This window comes from Hyperolius riggenbachi, chromosome 3, assembly GCF_040937935.1.
Source record: "Hyperolius riggenbachi isolate aHypRig1 chromosome 3, aHypRig1.pri, whole genome shotgun sequence".
Classification (NCBI taxonomy): Eukaryota; Metazoa; Chordata; class Amphibia; order Anura; family Hyperoliidae; genus Hyperolius; species Hyperolius riggenbachi.
The window spans coordinates 84,708,682-84,729,889 of NC_090648.1; the positions used below are offsets into that span (position 1 = coordinate 84,708,682).

General features: G+C 46.4%; 1 protein-coding gene across 1 annotated transcript in view; it reads left to right on the forward strand.

Moving 5' to 3' along the window:
- The window catches only part of LOC137562172 (adhesion G protein-coupled receptor E3-like), a 149,039-nt gene that overhangs the window by 76,804 nt on the left and 51,027 nt on the right, over positions 1 to 21,208 (forward strand). The window contains exons 11-12 of the mRNA XM_068273505.1: positions 4,499 to 4,659; positions 10,540 to 10,756. Coding sequence (XP_068129606.1) covers positions 4,499 to 4,659; positions 10,540 to 10,756 — 378 coding nt within the window. The remainder of the gene's footprint in view (positions 1 to 4,498; positions 4,660 to 10,539; positions 10,757 to 21,208) is intronic.

Below are 21,208 nucleotides of genomic sequence, written 5' to 3' on the forward strand. Positions count from 1 at the left end.
TATAGGAATAGCTGAATCATCATCATATGAGACAATAGCATTAAACCTACTTTTTTAGCTTTTTAAAACAGAAAATGAAAACTGGGAGATTCTAAAAAAATGAATAAATTTTTCAGGAGTAGGATGGATGAGATTGTTTATCTTCACAGTTCATTTTCAACTTGGATTTTCCATAATGTTCATGTATGAGTTAAAACGTTTGTATTTATTTCCATTTGCCGTGTTTGCAGGGCCGGCCCTAGACCCGGTGGGGGGGGGGGGCTCTGGGGGGCCACCGAGCTGGAGGGGTAGCTGGCAGGACGGGGGTATTGGGCCTAGCGGCGGGGAGGGGGTCGTACCCCCCCCCCCTCCCTCGCCTGGGTCCCCCGTCCTCCGCTCCCCTCCAGCCTTACATAGAAGCAGCCGCTATTTGTAAGACGCACGGGCGGGGAGGACTCACCTCTTCCCAGCGTGCGCTCCACTGACGTCACTTCCTGCAGCGTTGCAGGAAGTGACGTCAGTGGAGCGCACGCTGGATCGAGGAAGAGGTGAGTCCTCCCCGCCCGTGCCTCTTACAAATAGCAGCTGCTTCTATGTAAGACTGGAGGGGAGCGGAGGACGGGGGACCCAGGCGAGGGAGGGGGGGGGTCCGACCCCCCCCTCCCCGCCGCTAGGCCCAATACCCCCGTCCTGCCAGCTACCCCTCCAGCTCGGCGGCCGGCTCCCCGCACGGACGGGCGGATGCCGCCCCTGGAAATTTGCCGCCTGAGGCAAAAGTTTTACCCCACCTCATGAGCGGGCCGGCCCTGCGTGTTTGCACTTTGCGATAGATAAGTGACTTTTGGGTTGCAGTTTGGGCACTTCGCCTCCAAAAGGTTCGCCACCACTGTCCTAGTCTAATGTCCCACCATTGCTAAGTTCATATAAATTTGGCTCCACCTGTGACCACACCCACATTCTGGTCCATGACCACACCCATTTTTCGGTGTCGCTTAGTCTCTTCTGTTTCTGGCTGAGCACTTGATAAAGGGCAGGGGACTGAAACATTGTGCCAGAGTATTGCTATAGTTGCCCATGCAGCTAAATTAGCTTTAAAAGAGGTGGAATGCACCCCTTTGCTTGGTTGAATCCAAATCTTTGTCTTATGAATTGTATATTTTGATGGGGGTTTGATGGATAACCCTTTGTCACTTGGAGGTTCCCAATGAAAAGTTTGGTGAATCCATTTGGCGAGCCTGTGACCATTGCTGTTGTTCACACTTGCCTACCAGCCATCCCCTTCCCCCACCCCTCACACACACTCCAACCATGCCAAATCAATAAAAGAAAGCCTTCCCAATCTGTGTTGCTCACAAATTTTCGCTGAAATCATTTTTGCATCGAAAATGGAATTTCCAATTTCGCGAATTTTTTAAAAAATACATTGTATTTTTGCAATATGGCAAAAATTTGTGGAAATGCAAAAAATCATAATGTTTACCACAAAAATGTGAAAATCATTTGTTTTAGCGTGAAAATTCACAAATGCTAACAATCTTTTATTTGATCGCGAAAATTCACAAACTTATTACAAAACTATTTTCGATGGCATTTTCGCTCAAAAGTAGAATTTCACATTAACCACTTGCCGACCGCCCCCAGCCGATGGGCGGCGGCAAAGACTGGGCCCAAACGACCGCAATACGCCCATCGGCGGGGGCGGCTGCGGGAGTGGCTATGCGGCGATCGCGTCATTCGTGACGCGATCAGCCGCCGGGGACTGGCTCCGCCCACCGCTCGTAGTAACCCGCCGGCCGTTCGGAAGCGCCGGCGGGTTACTACCACCCGGATCGCCGCATTTACATTGTATAATAGGCTTTGTAATGTATACAAAGCCTATTATACTGGCTGCCTCCTGCCCTGGTGGTCCCAGTGTCCGAGGGACCACCAGGGCAGGCTGCAGCCACCCTAGTCTGCACCCAAGCACACTGATTTCCCCCCCCCCTGCCCCCTGATCGCCCACAGCACCCCTCAGACCCCCCCTGCCCACCCCCCAGACCACTGTTTGCACCCAGTCACCCCCCTAATCACCCATCAATCACTCCCTGTCACTATCTGTCAACGCTATTTTTTTTTTATCCCCCCCCCCTGCCCACTGCCCCCTCCTGATCACCCCCCACCCCTCAGATTGTGAGATAGATGCATTAGGGCCCCTAAAATGCCAGGGCAGTATAGGAACCCCACAAATGACCCCATTTTAGAAAGAAGACACCCCAAGGTATTCCGTTAGGAGTATGGTGAGTTCATAGAAGATTTTATTTTTTGTCACAAGTTAGCGGAAAATGACACTTTGTTAAAAAAAACAATTAAAATCAATTTCCGCTAACTTGTGACAAAAAAAAAAAATCTTCTATGAACTCACCATCCTCCTAATGGAATACCTTGGGGTGTCTTCTTTCTAAAATGGGGTAATTTGTGGGGTTCCTATACTGTCCTGGCATTTTAGGGGCCCTAAACCGTGAGGAGTAGTCTTGAAACCAAATGTCGCAAAATGACCTGTGAAATCCTAAAGGTACTCATTGAACTTTGGGCCCCTTAGCGCAGTTAGGGTGCAAAAAAGTGCCACACATGTGGTATCGCCGTACTCAGGAGAAGTAGTATAATGTGTTTTGGGGTGTATTTTTCCACATACCCATGCTGAGTGGGAGAAATATCTCTATAAATAGACAATTGTGTGTAAAAAAAATAAAACAATTGTCATTTACGGAGATATTTCTCCCACCCAGCATGGGTATGTGTAAAAATACACCCCAAAACACATTATACTACTTCTCCTGAGTACGGCAATACCACATGTGTGGCACTTTTTTGCAGCCTAACTGCGCTAAGGGGCCAAAAGTCCAATGAGCATCTTTAGGCTTTACAGGGGTGCTTACAATTAGGCACCCCCCAAAATGCCAGGACAGTGAACACACCCCACAAATGACCCCATTTTGGAAAGTAGACACTTCAAGGTATTCAGAGAGGAGCATAGTGAGTCCGTGGCAGATTTCATTTTTTTTTGTCGCAAGTTAGAAGAAATGGAAACTTTTTTTTTTTCTTTTTTTTGTCAGAAAGTGTCATTTTCCGCTAACTTGTGACAAAAAATAAAATCTTCTATGAACTCACCATGCCTCTCACTGAATACTTTGGGATGTCTTCTTTCCAAAATGGGGTCATTTGGGGGGTATTTGTACTATCCTGGAATTTTAGCCCCTCATGAAACCTGACAGGTGCGCAGAACAGTCAGAGATGCTTGAAAATGGGAAAATTCACTTTTGGCACCATAGTTTGTAAACGCTATAACTTTTACCCAATCCAATAAATATACACTGAATGGTTTTTTTTTTTTATCAAAGACATGTAGCAGAATAACTTTCGCGCTCAAATGTATAGGAAATTTTACTTTATTTGAAAAATGTCAGCACAGCAAATTAAAAAAGTCATTTTTTTTGCCAAAATTCATGTATTTTTTGATGAATATAATAAAAACTAAAACTCGCAGCAGCAATCAAATAGCAGCAAAAGAAAGCTGTATTAGTGACAAGAAAAGGAGGTAAAATTCATTTAGGTGGTAGGTTGTATGACCGAGCAATAAACCGTGAAAGCTGCAGTGGTCTGAATGGAGAAAAAGGCTCTGGTCCTTAAGGGGCGAAAAGACTGTGGTCCTGAAGTGGTTAATTCAGTGAAAATGAATGAAAAAAAAAATATCGGCATTTTCACTTATTACTGTTCCCAGTGAAGGCTTGATCGATAAAATAACTAAGACTTGAAGAAAAAGTACATTGATTTTAGAAGATTTTATTGGTGTAAGTTAAGGGCTCTGCCTTTGACATGGGAGACCAGGGTTCGAATCCTGGGTTCCTGGCTAGGATCAGTACCTATTCAGTAAGAAGTCCTTGGGCAAGACCTCCTAACACTGCAGGGTAGCCTCTTGAGCGCCTTCCAGTGGCTGCAGCTCTTGAGCACTTTGAGTCCAACAGGAGAAAAGCGCTATACAAATGTTAGGATAGGATTAGTTTTATTAATATTCACATTTATCTAATGTCTAATCTGTAAGGGCCTATTCACACTAGAAATTGCTAAACGCTAACGCAAAACGCTGAGTGTTTTTCTGGCGTTTTTTCCTAGCGATTTTTCACTGTATAGAGAGCGTTTTTCCAGCGATTAGCGTTTTGCGATTTCTAGTTCAATTCAAATACTTTTATTGAATCGCTAATTGCTTCAGAATCGCTCAGAAAACGCTGCATGCAATGCGTTTGCGTTTCAGCAAATCGCTAAACGCTTGGATGAGAACACTTCCATACACTTTCATTGTGCACACATTTTTCAAACAGCTAGCGATTTTCAGCAAAGCTGGAATCGCTCTGAAAACGCACAAGTGTAAATGGGCCCTAAACGCCAACAAGAATAGTGTGTGGTAGGCTTTTGACATCTGGGTATACGTGGGAGGCCCATATTCTTCCAAACACTCATTTTACGTTTTTTTTTTTTTTTACAGATAAATGTGAAGAGGATTCACACTGCCCTGCAGATGCTGAGTGTGTTAATGGAACATGTAAATGTTTGAATGGAATGTGTAATGCCTTTTATAAGCAAAAGTGCCGCCCAGATGTAGCCGTGGATGGAGAGTGCAAAGGTAAAGAGCTACACCCACGTACCTGAGAGGTTAAAAAAAGTTTATCTTGGCCGGAATTAGGAGCATAACAATAGCCCCTCCCCCGCACATATCGCTAGATGCTCTGCAGGGTGCACTGTTGGCGAGTTCGGCAGCACTCCGGACTGATTCCGCTGTTTGAATGTATATTCCTTGATAACATTTGTAGAGATTTGTTTTTCTCATGTTAACAACCTATTGTATTGATAATTAACCATTGATTACTATATTTTATGCACATTCTTGATTGTTTGGCCTATACCTTCTCTATATTGCACCATGCCATTGCCTTGCTATCTTATTTTGATTAATTTTCTCATGTTTGTTGATACATACCAAGCTGGATATTCATCTCCAAGCAATGTATGCCTTTTTATCTTGTCAGCTTTCAATACAATTTCTATTGCAAACTAAAGTATTGATCATCTTGACCGCCGCATGATAGGGTGCCAAACAGCATTCATCACCTTTACAGCAGAGAACCCCATGGGTTGTATTGGGGAACTGTGGTAGAGAATGCCATGGTTTGCAATGGGGAACAGTGGTAGAGAATTCCATGGGTTGCAATGGGGAACAGTGGTGGAGAATGCCATGGTTTGCAATGGCGAACAGTGGTAGAGAATTCCATGGGTTGCAATAGGGAATACTGGTAGAGAATGCCATGGGTTGCAATGGGAACAGTGGTAGAGAATGCCATGGGTTGCAATGGGGAACAGTGGTGGAGAATGCCATAGGTTGCAATGGGGAACAGTGGTGGAGAATGCCATGGTTTGCAATGGGGAACAGTGGTAGAGAATGCCATGGGTTGCAATGGGGAACAGTGGTGGAGAATGCCATGGGTTGCAATGGGGAACAGTGGTGGAGAATGCCATGGGCTGCAATGGGGAACAGTGGTGGAGAATGCCATGGGCTGCAATGGGGAACAGTGGTGGAGAATGCCATGAATTGTGATGGGGAACAGTGGTAGAGAATGCCATGGGCTGCAATGGGGAACAGTGGTAGAGAATGCCATGGTTTGCAATGGGGAACAGTGGTAGAGAATACCATGGGTTGCAATGGGGAACAGTGGTAGAGAATGCCATGGGTTGCAATGGGGAACAGTGGTGGAGAATGCCATGAATTGTGATGGGGAACAGTGGTAGAGAATGCCATGGGTTGCAATGGGGAACAGTGGTGGAGAATGCCATGAGCTGCAATGGGGAACAGTGGTAGAGAATACCATGGGCTGCAATGGGGAACAGTGGTAGAGAATGACATGGGCTGCAATGGGGAACAGTGGTGGAGAATGCCATGGGTTGCAATGGGGAACAGTGGTAGAGAATGCCATGGGCTGCAATGGGGAACAGTGGTGGAGATTGCCATGGGCTGCAATGGGGAACAGTGGTGGAGAATGCCATGAGCTGCAATGGGGAACAGTGGTAGAGAATACCATGGGCTGCAATGGGGAACAGTGGTAGAGAATGACATGGGCTGCAATGGGGAACAGTGGTGGAGAATGCCATGGGTTGCAATGGGGAACAGTGGTAGAGAATTCCATGGGTTGCAATGGGGAACAGTGGTAGAGAACGCCATGGGTTGCTATGGGGAACAGTGGTGGAGAATGCCATGGATTGTGATGGGGAACAGTGGTAGAGAATGCCATGGGCTGCAATGGGGAACAGTGGTGGAGAATGCCATGGGTTGCAATGGGGAACAGTGGTGGAGAATGCCATGGGTTGCAATGGGGAACAGTGGTGGAGAATGCCATGGGTTGCAATGGGGAACAGTGGTGGAGAATGCCATGGGTTGCAATGGGGAACAGTGGTGGAGAACCCCATGGGCTGCAATGGGGAACAGTGGTGGAGAATGCCATGGGTTGCAATGGGAACAGTGGTAGAGAATGCCATGGGTTGCAATGGGGAACAGTGGTAGAGAATGCCATGGGTTGCAATGGGGAACAGTGGTAGAGAATGCCATGGGTTGCAATGGGGAACAGTGGTAGAGAATGCCATGGTTTGCAATGGGGAACAGTGGTAGAGAATGCCATGGGTTGCAATGGGGAACAGTGGTGGAGAATGCCATGGGTTGCAATGGGGAACAGTGGTAGAGAATGCCATGGGTTGCAATGGGAACAGTGGTAGAGAATGCCATGGGGTGCAATGGGGAACAGTGGTAGAGAATGCCATGTGTTGCAATAGGGAACACTGGTAGAGCATGCCATGGGTTGCAATGGGGAACAGTGGTAGAGAATGCTATGGGTTGCAATGGGGAACAGTGGTAGAGAATGCCATGGGCTGCAATGGGAACAGTGGTAGAGAATGCCATGGGTTGCAATGGGGAACAGTGGTGGAGAATGCCATGGGTTGCAATGGGGAACAGTGGTAGAGAATGCCATGGGTTGCAATGGGAACAGTGGTAGAGAATGCCATGGGTTGCAATGGGGAACAGTGGTAGAGAATGCCATGTGTTGCAATAGGGAACACTGGTAGAGAATGCCATGGGTTGCAATGGGGAACAGTGGTAGAGAATGCTATGGGTTGCAATGGGGAACAGTGGTAGAGAATGCCATGGGCTGCAATGGGAACAGTGGTAGAGAATGCCATGGGTTGCAATGGGGAACAGTGGTAGAGAATGCCATGGGTTGCAATGGGGAACAGTGGTAGAGAATGCCATGGGTTGCAATGGGGAACAGTGGTAGAGAATGCCATGTTTTGCAATGGGGAACACTGGTAGAGAATGCCGTGGGTTGCAATGGGAAACAGTGGTAGAGAATGCCATGGGTTGCAATGGGAACAGTGGTAGAGAATGCCATGGGTTGCAATGGGAACAGTGGTAGAGAATGCCATGGGTTGCAATGGGGAACAGTGGTAGAGAATGCCATGGGTTGCAATGGGGAACAGTGGTAGAGAATGCCATGGGTTGCAATGGGGAACAGTGGTAGAGAATGCTATGGGTTGCAATGGGGAACAGTGGTAGAGAATGCCATGGTTTGCAATGGGGAACAGTGGTAGAGAATGCCATGGGTTGCAATGGGGAACAGTGGTAGAGAACGCCATGGGTTGCAATGGGGAACAGTGGTAGAGAATGCCATGGGTTGCAATGGGGAACAGTGGTAGAGAATGCCATGGGTTGCTATGGGGAACAGTGGTAGAGAATGCCATGGGTTACAATGGGGAACAGTGGTAGAGAATGCCATGGGTTACAATGGGGAACTGTGGTAGAGAATGCCATGGGTTGCAATGGGGAACAGTGGTAGAGAATTCCATGGGTTGCAATGGGGAACAGTGGTAGAGAATGCCATGGGTTGCTATGGGGAACAGTGGTGGAGAATGCCATGAGCTGTGATGGGGAACAGTGGTAGAGAATGCCATGGGTTGCTATGGGGAACAGTGGTGGGGAATGCCATGAGCTGTGATGGGGAACAGTGGTAGAGAATGCCATGGATTGCAATAGGGAACAGTGATGTTAGATCACCTCTGGGCTACATACCGGTACTTTTCTGCTATGAAGTAATGATAACAGAACAAAGAAGTGGTCAGTTTTTTCCCCACCATTTTTGTTTAAAAGGGACACATGACCTTAGAGGCATATAGAGGCTGCCATATTTTTTCCTTTAAACAATACCAGTTGCCTGGCATCCTGCTGAATATTTATGCACCAGTAGTTTCTGAATCACACGCCTGAAACAAGCATGTGGCAAATGAAGTCAGACTTCAAAAACCTGATCTGCATGCTTGTTCCGGGTCTATGGCTAAAAGTATTACAGGCAGAGGATCAGCAAGACAGACAGGCAATCTGCATTGTTTATAAGGAAATAAATATATGTTAGCCTACATATCCCTCTCAGTTCAGGTGTCCTTTAAATAAATCTCATTCCGTCAGTAGAGCTTTGATTCAAACTTGAATTACAAATCAGCTCTAATGGTTTAGAAAATATGAAAACTTGGGGTTAAAAAGCTTCTCAGGAACAGCTGAGCAGAGTCTTCCATTCTCTGCACATGGTTTATCAACTGACTGATCAACCAGCCCCTGTGTTCTGAGGAAAAGGTAGTACACCTTCCCTCCTTAAAGGAAACCTGAACTGAGTAAAATTATTTAAAATAAACACATGAGGTAATTTCAAATGAATATTACATAGTTACCTTGCCATCATTTCCTCTCAGAAGCTCACCATTTTCTTCTGACAATGTTCCTTTCCAGTTCTGACAACATTTTGTCAGAACTGAAATATATCAGTTGCTGTCAGTTATATATCAGTTGCTGTCAGTTATAGCTGAGAGGACAACTGATGTACCAGGTAATGTCCATGTTGCTCTATGGCTCAAGTGGGCGATGTTATAGTTTAACAGTGTGCGGACCAGAAAGCTGTTATGGGGTAATGGTCATTTTCAAAATGGAGGACGGAGAATTCCCTTGATCACAGTGGACAAACAGGACGCGGGAGAGGAGAAAGAGATTGAGGAGTAGACTACACGGGAGGTAAGTATGACTTGTGTGTGCTTATTTTGACTTTTAATTTTCAGTTCGGGTTTTCTTTAACCACTTTACCACCAGCGGTGCGGATATCTCCGTTCCATTTTTCCACCCTAGCAACACCAGGGACGGAGATATCTGCACCTCTCGCCGCTGTCCGCGCTCCCGCTCATTCGTGCATGCGCCCCTGCGCTTGTGCACGCCGCCGCCCGCTCGCCCGGGGATCAATGAACGGGAAAAACGTTCCAGTTCGTTGATCTCAGCCCCCCACAATGATCGGCTGCTTCTATGAGAAGCAGCGCGATTATTGTGAAAAAAAAAAAACCGTTTCCCAGCCTCATAACACTTCCTGCAAGTGTACTTCCTATGCTTGCAGGTTGCATAAACAAAAAGTTACTATGGCCATCTTGTGGCCAAATAGTAAAACTACACCCTAAAGCATTTTTCATATACAAATACATTAGTTTTACACTAAAAGTTAACTCATTACCTCCCACACTCCCCAATTATTATTTTTTTTATAATTAAAAAAAAAATTACAATAAGAAAAAATACATAAATAGTTACCTTAGGGACTGAACTTTTTAAATATTTATGTCAAAAGGGTATAACACTGTTACTTTATAAACGATGGGCTTGTATTTAGGGATGGACGCAAAACTGAAAAAATGCACCTTTTTTCCAAATAATATATTGGCGCCAAACATTGTGATAGGGACAATCGCCGAAAACTGAAAAATAATGAATTTTTTCCCACATTTTTTCCTTTTTTCCCATTAAAACATATTTAGAATAAAATAATTCTTGGCATAATATCCCACCTAAAGAAAGCCTAATTGGTGGTGAAAAAAACAAGATATAGTTCATTTCATTGTGATAAGTAATGATAAAGTTATAGACGAATGAATGGAAGGAGCGCCAAAAGGTGAAAATTGCTCTGGTGCTCAAGGGGTAAAACCCCTCAGTGGTGAAGTGGTTAAGGTACCAAGCACCACTTTTTACCTGCAGTTTTTCCTGGTTTCTAATAGCTATAGGAGCTGCCATGTCCCCCCTCCCTTTCTAGCTGCATTTACTTATCCAGATGAAGGTGTGAAGATAGCATCTTTGACTTCTCTAAACTCTTTGTAACACAGTGTCCTATCTCCCCACCCGCCCTGCTGATGTTATTTGCTCTCTGCTAATGTGTGCAATAAAATAATGAAATCAGTGCTTCTCTGCCTGACATTTCCGCGTTCGGTCAGGCCTCGGAATTAGGGTAATAAAACCCTCTTCTAAACTCTTACATTTAAAAAGAAGAGGTAAAATTGAATGTTTTTTTTATATAATGATTCACATTGTTAGCATGCATTTTGAATGTGCTATTGAGATGGCCTGGTTGCTAAAAATGGTGCTTGGTTCACTGGCTGCGTTACTGGTCACGTGACTCTTCTCAGAGCTACAGCAGTCAGCACGCCTTCCTCACAATACAGTTTGATGCCAGATTTAACACTGATAACCCTTCTCCATCAGAGCGGAGTACCACCACATGGCCACCAGCACAAACTACATCAAGTGTGAAAAGTGCAGCAGGACAAACATTAATGACATCGACTTTTCATACCTCTCCTTGGAAAACCTCAACATCCTCACAGCCACAGACTACACAGTCAGGTGATCAGTTTGTTTCCAATCTAAAGCAGACCTGTGTCACAAATGCGCTCAATATAAGTTGAATGTGTGTACAGATATACTGGATGTTTTTAAGGACTTGCCATCTTTTTTGTTTATTTGTGGTCTGTACATGCAGAATGATTACAGGAAGTTTGTGCCCTGCATTCATCTTCCTCATTTTATGTGAGAAAGTCTGTTGGTTCCTGCTTTCCAATATCATTTACAGTGCTGATTTGACAATAAATTACAAAAGATGCCTGCAGGGGTGTAGCAATAGGAGGTGCAGAGGTAGCGACCGCATCGGGGCCTTGGGCCAGAGGGGCCCCGAAGGGCCCTCCCTCAACTACAGTATTAGCTCTCTATTGGTCCTGTGCTCATAATAATCACTTCTATAGATACTTTGAATAGTGATAATTAACAACCCATCCCCTTCTTGCACCTCTGACACTGCAGTTGCCATTTGCAGGTTTTGGTGCGCCGTATCAATTGCTCTGTATAGAGTGCTTGGGGGGCCCCATTGTAAAACTTGAATCGGTGCCCACCGCCCACAACTCCTTAGCTACGCCGCTGGATGCCTGGTTGCTATGGCCAACAAGTATGAGTACTTCCCATACTTTAAACCATACTTAAAGAAAATTTTGAAGCAAAACGTAAATACTCGACTCAGTAGAGGAAAGCCTCTGGGTAGTCCAGAGGCTTCCTTGGTCCTATTACAGCCCACCGTTCCAGCACTAGGTCCCTCTAAACCAGGGGTGTTAAGCTCAAATACAAAGAGGGCCGAAATTGAACACTGGGAACAAGACACGGGCCAACCTCCATATGTCTATTGGCTCCCTCCCTCCCCATGCAGTTCCCTGGTGTCTAGGGCCCCCCTCCCCTATACAGTTCCCAGATGTCTAGGGGCCCCCCTCCCCTATACAGTACCCTGGTTTCTACTGCCTCCCCCATAAAGTTACCTCTTGTCTTGTGACCCCCCTCCCCTCATCCCTCCCTTTAAAGGACAACCAAGGTGACATGTGACATGATGAGACAGACATGTGTATGTACAGTGCCAAGCACAAAAATAACTAGGCTGTGTTCCTTTTCTTCTTCCTCTGCCTGAAAGAGTTAAAAATCAGGTATACAAGTGACAGTTTGTGTTTAGTTCAGGACTGGGTCGAACTATAGTATAAACCTCACTGATAAGGAATTACAGCCATAAAACACTTTCCTGACTGTAAATGGCTTCTGAGAGTAGGAAAAAGTTAAAAAGGGTTATTAGTTCATAGATTTGAGCTCTGGCATACTTAAATACATGTATCATTGAGTAGAGGCAATGAAACAGTAAAAATGTAAAAAGTACATTTAAATATAATATAAAACTGTTTCATCAACTTATTTTTACCTCAGATGTCCTTTAACAGTTCCCTAGTTTCTGGTGCCCCTCCTCCTCCCCATATGGCTTCCCTGGTGATAAGATTTATCATTTTCTAAAACTCTAAATTTGTTATTTTTGGTTAAGTATAATCAAGCCCGAGTACCCCCTAGAACCCTCAGAAGTACCCCTTGGGGTACGCGTACCACACGTTGAGAACCTATGATCTAGGGGTTTAGCTTCAATATAGCGTCCCTGGTGGTCAATAGTCGGCCAAACTTAATGCAAACTGGGGAAACCAATTGAGGGCCAAATTTGATGGCTCTGCAGGCAAGATTTAGCCAGGGACAGAGTTTGGCTTGTGTGCACATACTTGACAAGAGCTCTAAACATATCCGACAAGATCTTGATTTTTAAGAAAATGGATTTTGAAGTTGTGGTGAGTAAACACGTTTTTAATCCCAGCCAGGGTCAGATTTTTTTTCTATGTATGTCAGGGTCAGAACTAGTAAGGAGATAGGCAGCTCAACGAGAGGTAAAAAAAAGAGTCCAACCTTTATTCCTACAGAAACAGAAACAGACATAAATTAAATGACACACAGTTAATAGGGATGCTCGGAAAATTCCGCATAATTATGAATTCCGTGATTCCGGCCGGAATTATATTAATTCCGATTCCGGTAGTCAGAACGGAATTCCTATACCTCTCAAACGGAATTCCGCGGAAAATTTTAAAATCCTGTCGGAATTTTCCGGAATAAAATCTCTCTCTCTCAGTAGGAAATTGCAGATTTTCAAAACAGCTTATATACCATAGCTGGGATTTGAACCCAGAACTCAGTGTGTAGTAGGTAGCTGTCTTACCCTCTCAACCATGAACCACCCTACATGCTAAAGCTGGCCTAGCATAAACCATACTACCATTATGATCAATTCGATAGAAAAAGTAGCATGATTAAGGATTTGTACTTTTTGAAAAGCATGCTTATATACCATAGCTGGGATTTGAACCCAGGACTCAGTGTGTAGGAGGTATCTTTCTTACCCTCTAGACCATGAACCACACTACATGCTAAAGCTGGCCTAGCATAAACCATACTACCATTATGATCAATTCGATAGAAAAAGTAGCATGATTAAGGATTTGTACTTTTTGAAAAGCATGCTTATATACCATAGCTGGGATTTGAACCCAGGACTCAGTGTGTAGGAGGTATCTGTCTTACCCTCTAGACCATGAACCACACTGCATGCTAAAGCTGGCTTAGCATAAACCATACTACCATTATGATCAATTCGATAGAAAAAGTAGCATGATTAAGGATTTGTACTTTTTGAAAAGCATGCTTATATACCATAGCTGGGATTTGAACCCAGGACTCAGTGTGTAGGAGGTATCTGTCTTACCCTCTAGACCATGAACCACACTACATGGTGGTAGGTATCTGTCTTACCCTCTAGACCATGAACCACACTACATGGTAATAGGTATCTGTCTTACCCACTAGACCATCAACCACACTCAGGGCCAGGCTGAGGCAGAGGCTGGAGAGGCTCCAGCCTCAGGGCGCAGTGTAGGAGGGGGTGCACAATTCATTCAGCTGTCATTCCCAATTGTGTTTGAAGCAGAAAGAAATAAGAAAAGTTGATACATGGCAGCGACTGCAAGCCAGATAAGTAGAGATTAAGGTGTTGGGGGGGGGGTTGGGGGCCCTGGGGCACCTCTTAGTGTAATAGCAATCAGTGTGTGAAGGCTGGGGTGGGAGGGATGGGGGGGCGCACTTTGCTGTCTCAGCCTTGGGTGCTGAAGGACCTTGTCCCACCTCTGACCACACTACATGCTAAAGCTGGCCTAGCATGTACCATACTACTATTATGATCAATTCAATAGAAACTTTTTCTATTGAATTGATGCTACTGTGTAGCATGTAGTGTGGTTGATGGTCTAGGGGGTAAGACAGATACCTACTACCATGTAGTGTGGTTGATGGTCTAGGGGGTAAGACAGATACCTACTACACACTGAGCCCTGGGTTCAAATCCCAGCTATGGTATATGGAGAGAGGGAGAGAGAGAGAGAGAGAGAGAGAGAGAGATTTTTCCGACGGAATTCCGCGGAACTGGTCCGGAATACCGTCGGAATGAAGTGGAAGCGGAATATCGGATCGGCGGTATTCGGAATAACATCACTCCTTAATTCAGGGTCATTTGTGAGAAAATTGATTTTGAAGTTATACAGTACAGTGTTTTTATTTTTTTAAATATTGGTTAAAGGGCACTGAGCAACAGGAATATTTTTTAAAATGAAGATTTTCATAAGCAAGGTTTGTAATGGAGTGTTCCATTGGGTGGGTTGGGGTGATCCTTACTCCTTACCCAGGGGCGGGCCGAGGCATAGGCTGGAGAGGCTCCAGCCTCAGGGCGCAGTGTAGGAGAGGGCGCAGAATTCATTCAGCTGTCATTCCTAATTGTGTTTGAAGCAGAAAGAAATAAGAAAAGGGGATACATGGCAGTGACTGCAAGCCAGATAACTAGATATTAAGGTGTTTGGGAGGTTGTGGGCCCTGTGGCGCCTCTTAGTCTAATAGCAATCAGTGTGTGACGGCTGGGGTGGCAGGGATGGAGGGGCGCACTTTGGTGTCTCAACCTTGGGTGCTGGAGGACCTTGTCCCGGCTCTGTCCTTACCTACAAGGTGCTGCTCCTCTGGACCCCCGACCCGTATGGGATCTTCTCCAGGACAGACCGGCACTGAACCACATTTTTAACTTTTCGGCTGTGTCTGTCTCAACAAACCAAGAACTACGTTTCCTTTAACAGCACATTTATCCAAAAAGGGAATAATAAAATGGTGGTCACTGACTTGGTAAAGCTACCTTCTAGAAATCTGAACCCCATTAATATTTTATCGATGACAACACAACACGGACAACACACAAATGTAAACAAGAAAGTGAACTGTCTATAGAAAAGCTATCATCATAGAAATAGATATCAAATCGGAATCCCAGGGAATTGTGGGACGGGGTGCAATAGGAAATAACCAGAACACAAACTTTATGTCTATACAGCAGATTATGGCCCAGCAACTTCCAAAAGGTAAAATAACCCCTCATCTATATTGTCATCTAGTACCTGAAGGGTAAGCTAAATAATGGGTCAGAGACAGAGAATATAGGTCTTTTTGGGTAACAATGCCATTGTTGTGGGATTAAGCCATGTCCATTTCTCAATCCCCCTTCAAAATATCTCTCTGACCACATCCTGTAAACCAAAAACAAGTTTCAGGTTCTTAAAAAAGAAAAAATGCACCCAAGGCAATGAAAAGAAGCACGGGTCGAAAGCCAGAAGAAAACTCCTGATGAAAGGTTTAAGAAAAATTTCTTTCGGACCTGACAATGGATGTCCCTTCCTAAAACCATGATTATCTTTATCTGCATACAAAGAGCCACAGTGTGCACCCTCCTGTCAATATACACATTAATTGGACCACTTACATTGCCCTCAGTGAAACTAAAGGCCCATACACACGTCGGATTTTTTTAAACGACGGGTCGTTTGGACGTCCCGCCGTTCAGTCGTCCGGACGTTAAATCGGGCGTGTGTACAGTCCGTCGGTCAGGTGATAAGACTGGTCTTGAGCGATCCGACAGGCGGATTGCTCAAGACCAGTCTTATCACCTGAACGACGGACTGTACACACGCCCGATTTGACGTCCGGACGACGGGACATCCAAACGACCCGTCGTTTAAAAAAATCTGACGTGTGTATGGGCCTTAACACAAACCTTTCGTTTAGTCGACAGAGCCGGGATAAGGTCCTCCAGCACCTAAGGCTGAGACACCAAAGTGTGCCCCTCCATCCCTCCCACCCCAGCTGTCACACACTGATTGCTATTAGACTAAGAGGTGCCCCAGGGCCCCCAACACCTCAATCTCTAGTTATCTGGCTGGCACTCACTGCCATGTATCCCCTTTTCTAACTTCTCTTGGCTTCAAACACAATAGGGGAATGAATGATAGCTGAGTGAGTTGTGCCCCCCCTCCCCCCACACACACACACACACTGTGCCCTGAGGCTGGAGCCTCTCTCGCCTCTGCCTCGGCCCAGCTGTGGTCGTCAAAATGGACTGGACAGACTGAGGCTCACTAGCCAGAGGCCTCCAGGGTGCATACGTACAGTATATGTATCCCACCTGTGAGCTGGGCGCAGCGTGAGCTTAAAGGGAACCTGAACTGAGTAAAATTTAAAATAAACACAATGTAGCTGCAAATAAATATTACATACTTACCTCACCGTCAGTTGCTCTCAGAAGCTCACCATTTTCTTCTAGCAATGATACCATCTAGTTCTGACAATATTTTGTCAGAACTGAAATATACCAGTTGCTGTCAGTTATATATATCAGCAGCTGTCAGATACAACTGAATGTGCAAGGTAATGTCCATGCTTCCCTATGGCTCAAGTTGGTGATATTACAGTTTAACAGTGTGCTGACCAGGAAGCTGTTATGGCGTAATAGCCATTTTCAAAATGGAGGACGGAGAATTCCATTGACCACAGTGGACAAATGGGACACAGGAGAGGAGAAAGAGATTGAGGAGTAGACTACACAGGAGGTAAGTATGACATGTGTATAATTATTTTGACTTTTAATTTTCAGTTCAGGTTCTCTTTAATGACGTCTCACCCTGCTGCTGCTCAAATCCCCGGCAGCCTAAAATACAATTCCCCCTCTGAGACATCGCAACTCAGAGGGATATGTTATTCGGGAACCCCAAATTACCCTTGCACACCACGCGCAGTATAACATTACTGCTATGGCGGGTTCCATCTAACATCTAAGAAACATCTGCGCAGAATCTCCCACTTGTTGCACGTGGCTTACTTGTATAAGACTTACTTGTACAAAGTCTCAGAATTAGAGATGGTCAGGGGGATTCAAATAATCCTGTCTTCAGGGCTGGATTCTTGGAAAGGCCTCAAAGGCCCAGGCCTTGGGTGGCTGCAGCCAAAGGGGACACCTGGGCGTGAAAGAGAGTATATTATATATGAAAGAGGAGGCTGAAAATTAGGGAGGAACACATGAAAAAGGGAAACTGATGCTCAAGAGAGCTGTTCATAAAAGAAAAGGTTAAATATACATGGATGTTACATCTAGAAGAGGGGGCTGCACATGGAATGGGGGGGGGGGGCGCTGCTGCACAAGAAGGGGGAACCACAGCATACTTGTCCTAGGTCAGGGGTAGGGAACCTGTGGCTCTTTTGATGGCTACATCTGGCTCACAACAAAATCAGTAGGGGTTGATTCACTAAGTTACACTGCTCAAGCAGCGCAGCGTAGTGTGACAGCGCAAGTAACATTTTCAAAGTAGGCACGCTACTGCTATAGCATGCACCACTAACTTACTCACGCTACCCCCAAAACTAACGGCCTCTTCATTTGTCCTGCCCTGGACCCTGTCAGGTCCAGTGACTTTGTAGGACTTTGTAAGACGAGATCCCTGCAATTTGATTATCTCAATAGGCTGTCTGTCACTTGACAGGAGGCCTATTAGGCCAAATGTGATGATCCGCTCAGCTGGCTGCACAGGCAGACAGCGGTTTGTCCATTCCTCTAGTCTGTGGGCTGCAGGTCTCTGGAACAGAGACCTGTCTTTCCATTGCAAGTTTCTGGTCTGTTCTCTTGCTGGGGAATTTGCATACATTTGTTATGCAAATCCCCTACCTGCCTTCTCTGATGACTGGCACTATAAGAGCTTTATGTTTCCCAGAAGGCTTGGCTGGTCATTTCCCTTCTATGGTCTGTTCCTGATGGACACTGCTGGAGTGTCAGCCAATGCTATCTAGTATAGTTAATTCTTGGGGGTTGCTTTAGGCTCCCCTTCTAGCCCAGTCAGGTTGTATTATCTGTATTGCCTGTTCTGTCTTGTCTTGCCTGTTGCCATTGTCCTGTCCCAATGGTGGTCGACAGGAAATGGTTCTGATCTCTGTTCTTGGAGTATAGCTGGTGCAGCGGTTGCTACCAGCTATCTCTTCTGTTCTGTCTCCTGGGATCGCGCTAGCTACTTTTCGCTAGCGCTGGGGATCCTTCTGTTCTGTCTTCTGGGATCGCGCTAGCCACTTCTCGCTAGTGCTGTGGATCCTATCTCTCGCTTGTCCCTGTTTTCGTGTGTCTGTCTTGTCTGCTACGCTTGCTGGAGGCTCGGTGAGGTAACCGTTAAGCAAGCGCTCGCGTCCTCTGTTTCATGTTTGTCTGTTAATGGTTAGTTAGGCGTGCTTGTCTCTATTGTGCTTAACACGTGGAGACCGCGCATAACCGCCTGCACTGTTGCGAATGAGTGCGGTGTTCGCGGTTAGCTAGCGTTTGTTATTTTCCGTATCTCCTCATTGTATTATTTGCTGTGCCTTTGCTACCTCGTATTCTGTCCTGATCTGCCTTGTGTCACGTCTGGCGATCGCACCTCTCGCGATCGCGTTCCTATTTCATATCTGCTGTTGTGTGTGCGCGGTCGCGGGTGGCGACTGGATTGGCGCACACACATACAACCTGTCCCTTTGCTCGTTCTCATTCGCAATCGCCTCTCTTGCGATTGCGTTCTGCGCTTCGTACAATTCCTGTCTGGCATTTGTGGAGGTACAGAGGATTGGTTCCTCTGCACTCCTCAGCGCCATCTGCCGACAGGAATTTCCCTCTACAGGTGCGTAGCACCTTTTGCTGGGTGCCTGCAAATATACGCTTGTGGAGGATTTCCGCCGTGTCAGCGCACGTGTTGTGCGCTGATCACGGAGAAAGGTCCACAATCGTTACACCAAAGTGTTGGGAACCTCGTCCTACAAGTCAGCTAGCTAATTGTACAAGCTGTTAGTTGGTATTTCTCCTGTCTGGCTCTCAGGGGAAATTGCCGATGTTGCTGAAACCCAAGAGAAGCTGAAGACATGTCTGACACTTCCGCTGCCCTGGGGACCAACTGTGTACGCATCACCATGGCAACAGGGACGTGAGCCCTCTGCTGCGCATGCACACTGTGCCAGTTTGAAACATATTGTATGGCTCTCACAGAATTACATTTTAAAATATGTGGCGTTTATGTCTCAGCCAAAAAGGTTCCTGACGACTGCGTCAGGGGCACAAAAATTAAAAATCCATCCTTGCCTGTCTTGCCTCTAAATTGTTTGCAGCCAGTGGCGTAGCTAAGGAGTTGTGGGCCCCGATGCAAGTTTTACAATGGGGCCCCCAAGCACTCTATACATAATTGATACAGCGCACAAAAACCTGCCAATGGCAACTACAGTGCCAGAGGTGCAAGAAGGGGATGGGAAATAGCTTGTTAAGGATTACCACTATTCAAAGTATTTATAGAAGTGATTATTATGAGAACAGGACCAATAGAGAGCTAAATACTGCATTTTAGGGTGGGCCCTTGGGGCCCCTCTGGCCCAAGGGCCCTGATGCGGTCGCAACCTCTGCAACCCCTATTGCTACGCCCCTGTTTGCAGCTTAGAATTGGGCCAATCCCTTCTGGATAATTCTTCTTAGCCTATTTCCAAGCTGTTCACCAATTACATGAAATCTCCTTGTAAGCTGGAATCAGCAGCATCTAAGTGACCAAGTAACCATCTCTACTCAGATTGAGCAGCCAATCAGCTTCCGTTTCTGAGATACAAATTGTACTCCTTCTGTCCTTATTGTTTCCATTGGTGCAGTTGCTGGTCATGTGATTCACCTCAGAGCAGAGCCGGATTAAGGCTAAATGGGGCCCTAAGCAAAGTAACTGATTTGGGCCCCCCCCATTATGTCGTAATAGAATCAGAAGATGCAGCTGCACAGCAATATGTCGCACACACCGGGCAGCCGAGCTACTGGTTGCTATGGGCAACAGCACGCTTTCCTCTGTGGGTGCACAATGCAGGGAATAGCAGCGGCAAAATGCAGAGTGAGAGATGAATGGCTGGGACATTTGCACTCAGGGGCTGGGGCACCCCTGTGAAGAGGGCGCCAGATATCACAGCAGCAGCACTTTCCCCCTGCATCTCCAGCCTGGCAATAGCAGAAAGCTCTGGACACCGCCAAACCGGAAGCCGTTCCCCAGACAGAATTACATAACCACTCCCACCGCCGAACAACCGATTTCCTCCCAAACTAGACAGCCACCATGCAGACTCCATCCCAGTGAATACGATAGTCCAGCAGAGAAGGCAGCCGCAGTGGGGGAGAATGACAGCACCAGATGACTCACATTCACCTATTGCGATCCAAGCAATAGAGGTCCCGTCATCCGGAGCCCATCTGTCTCCTCTAGAGTGCTGCCGCTCTGTTACTACTACTATTACTACTTCCTACTTCATGTCTGATCTGAGAATCAGGAAGTTCAGAGCGAGCGACTGCACTGTAGAAGAGACAGATGGGTTTCAGATGACGGGATCTCTATTGCTTGGATCATGGATAGGTGAGTGAGCGTTTGGCATCTGCTGCTATCATTCTTGCTGCAGCTGTGGTTCTCTGTGGGAAGGGACGGTGGAGTGGGCAGCGGCAGAGCGCACAGTAGCAGGAGGGGGACCTAGGAGGAGAGCCTGGCTCTGAAGACAATCAGCAGCGCACGGCATCATTTGACAAGACAAGACAAATAACATTTATATCGCGCTTTTCTCCTGGTGGACTCAAAGCGCCAGAGCTGCAGCCACTAGGACGCGCCCTATAGGCAGTAGCAGTGTTAGAGAGACTTGCCTACGGTCTCCTACTGAATAGGTGCTGGCTTACTGAACAGGCAGAGCTGAGATTCGAACCCTGGTCTCCTGTGTCAGCGGCAGAGCCCTTAAAGGACTTACGAGCCCAAATAGTAAAAAAAAGTTAAGTACCTTAATCATTTTTAAATGCACGGAGGACGCCGTCCGCGCCCTCCGTGCTGTTCCGCCGGGTCCCCGCAGTCTGATCGCCCCCCGTGCCGCTCCCGACCCCACGGACGGGGTCGGGCTCCCCTTCCTCTCCCAAGATGGCCGCCGGAGCCGGCCGCGTCTGCGCAGTCCGCATACGCGTTAGTGCGGCTGCGCAGCTCTAGGGCCCCCCCCCCTCGATCCACGCTACTGTGCGTGGATCGG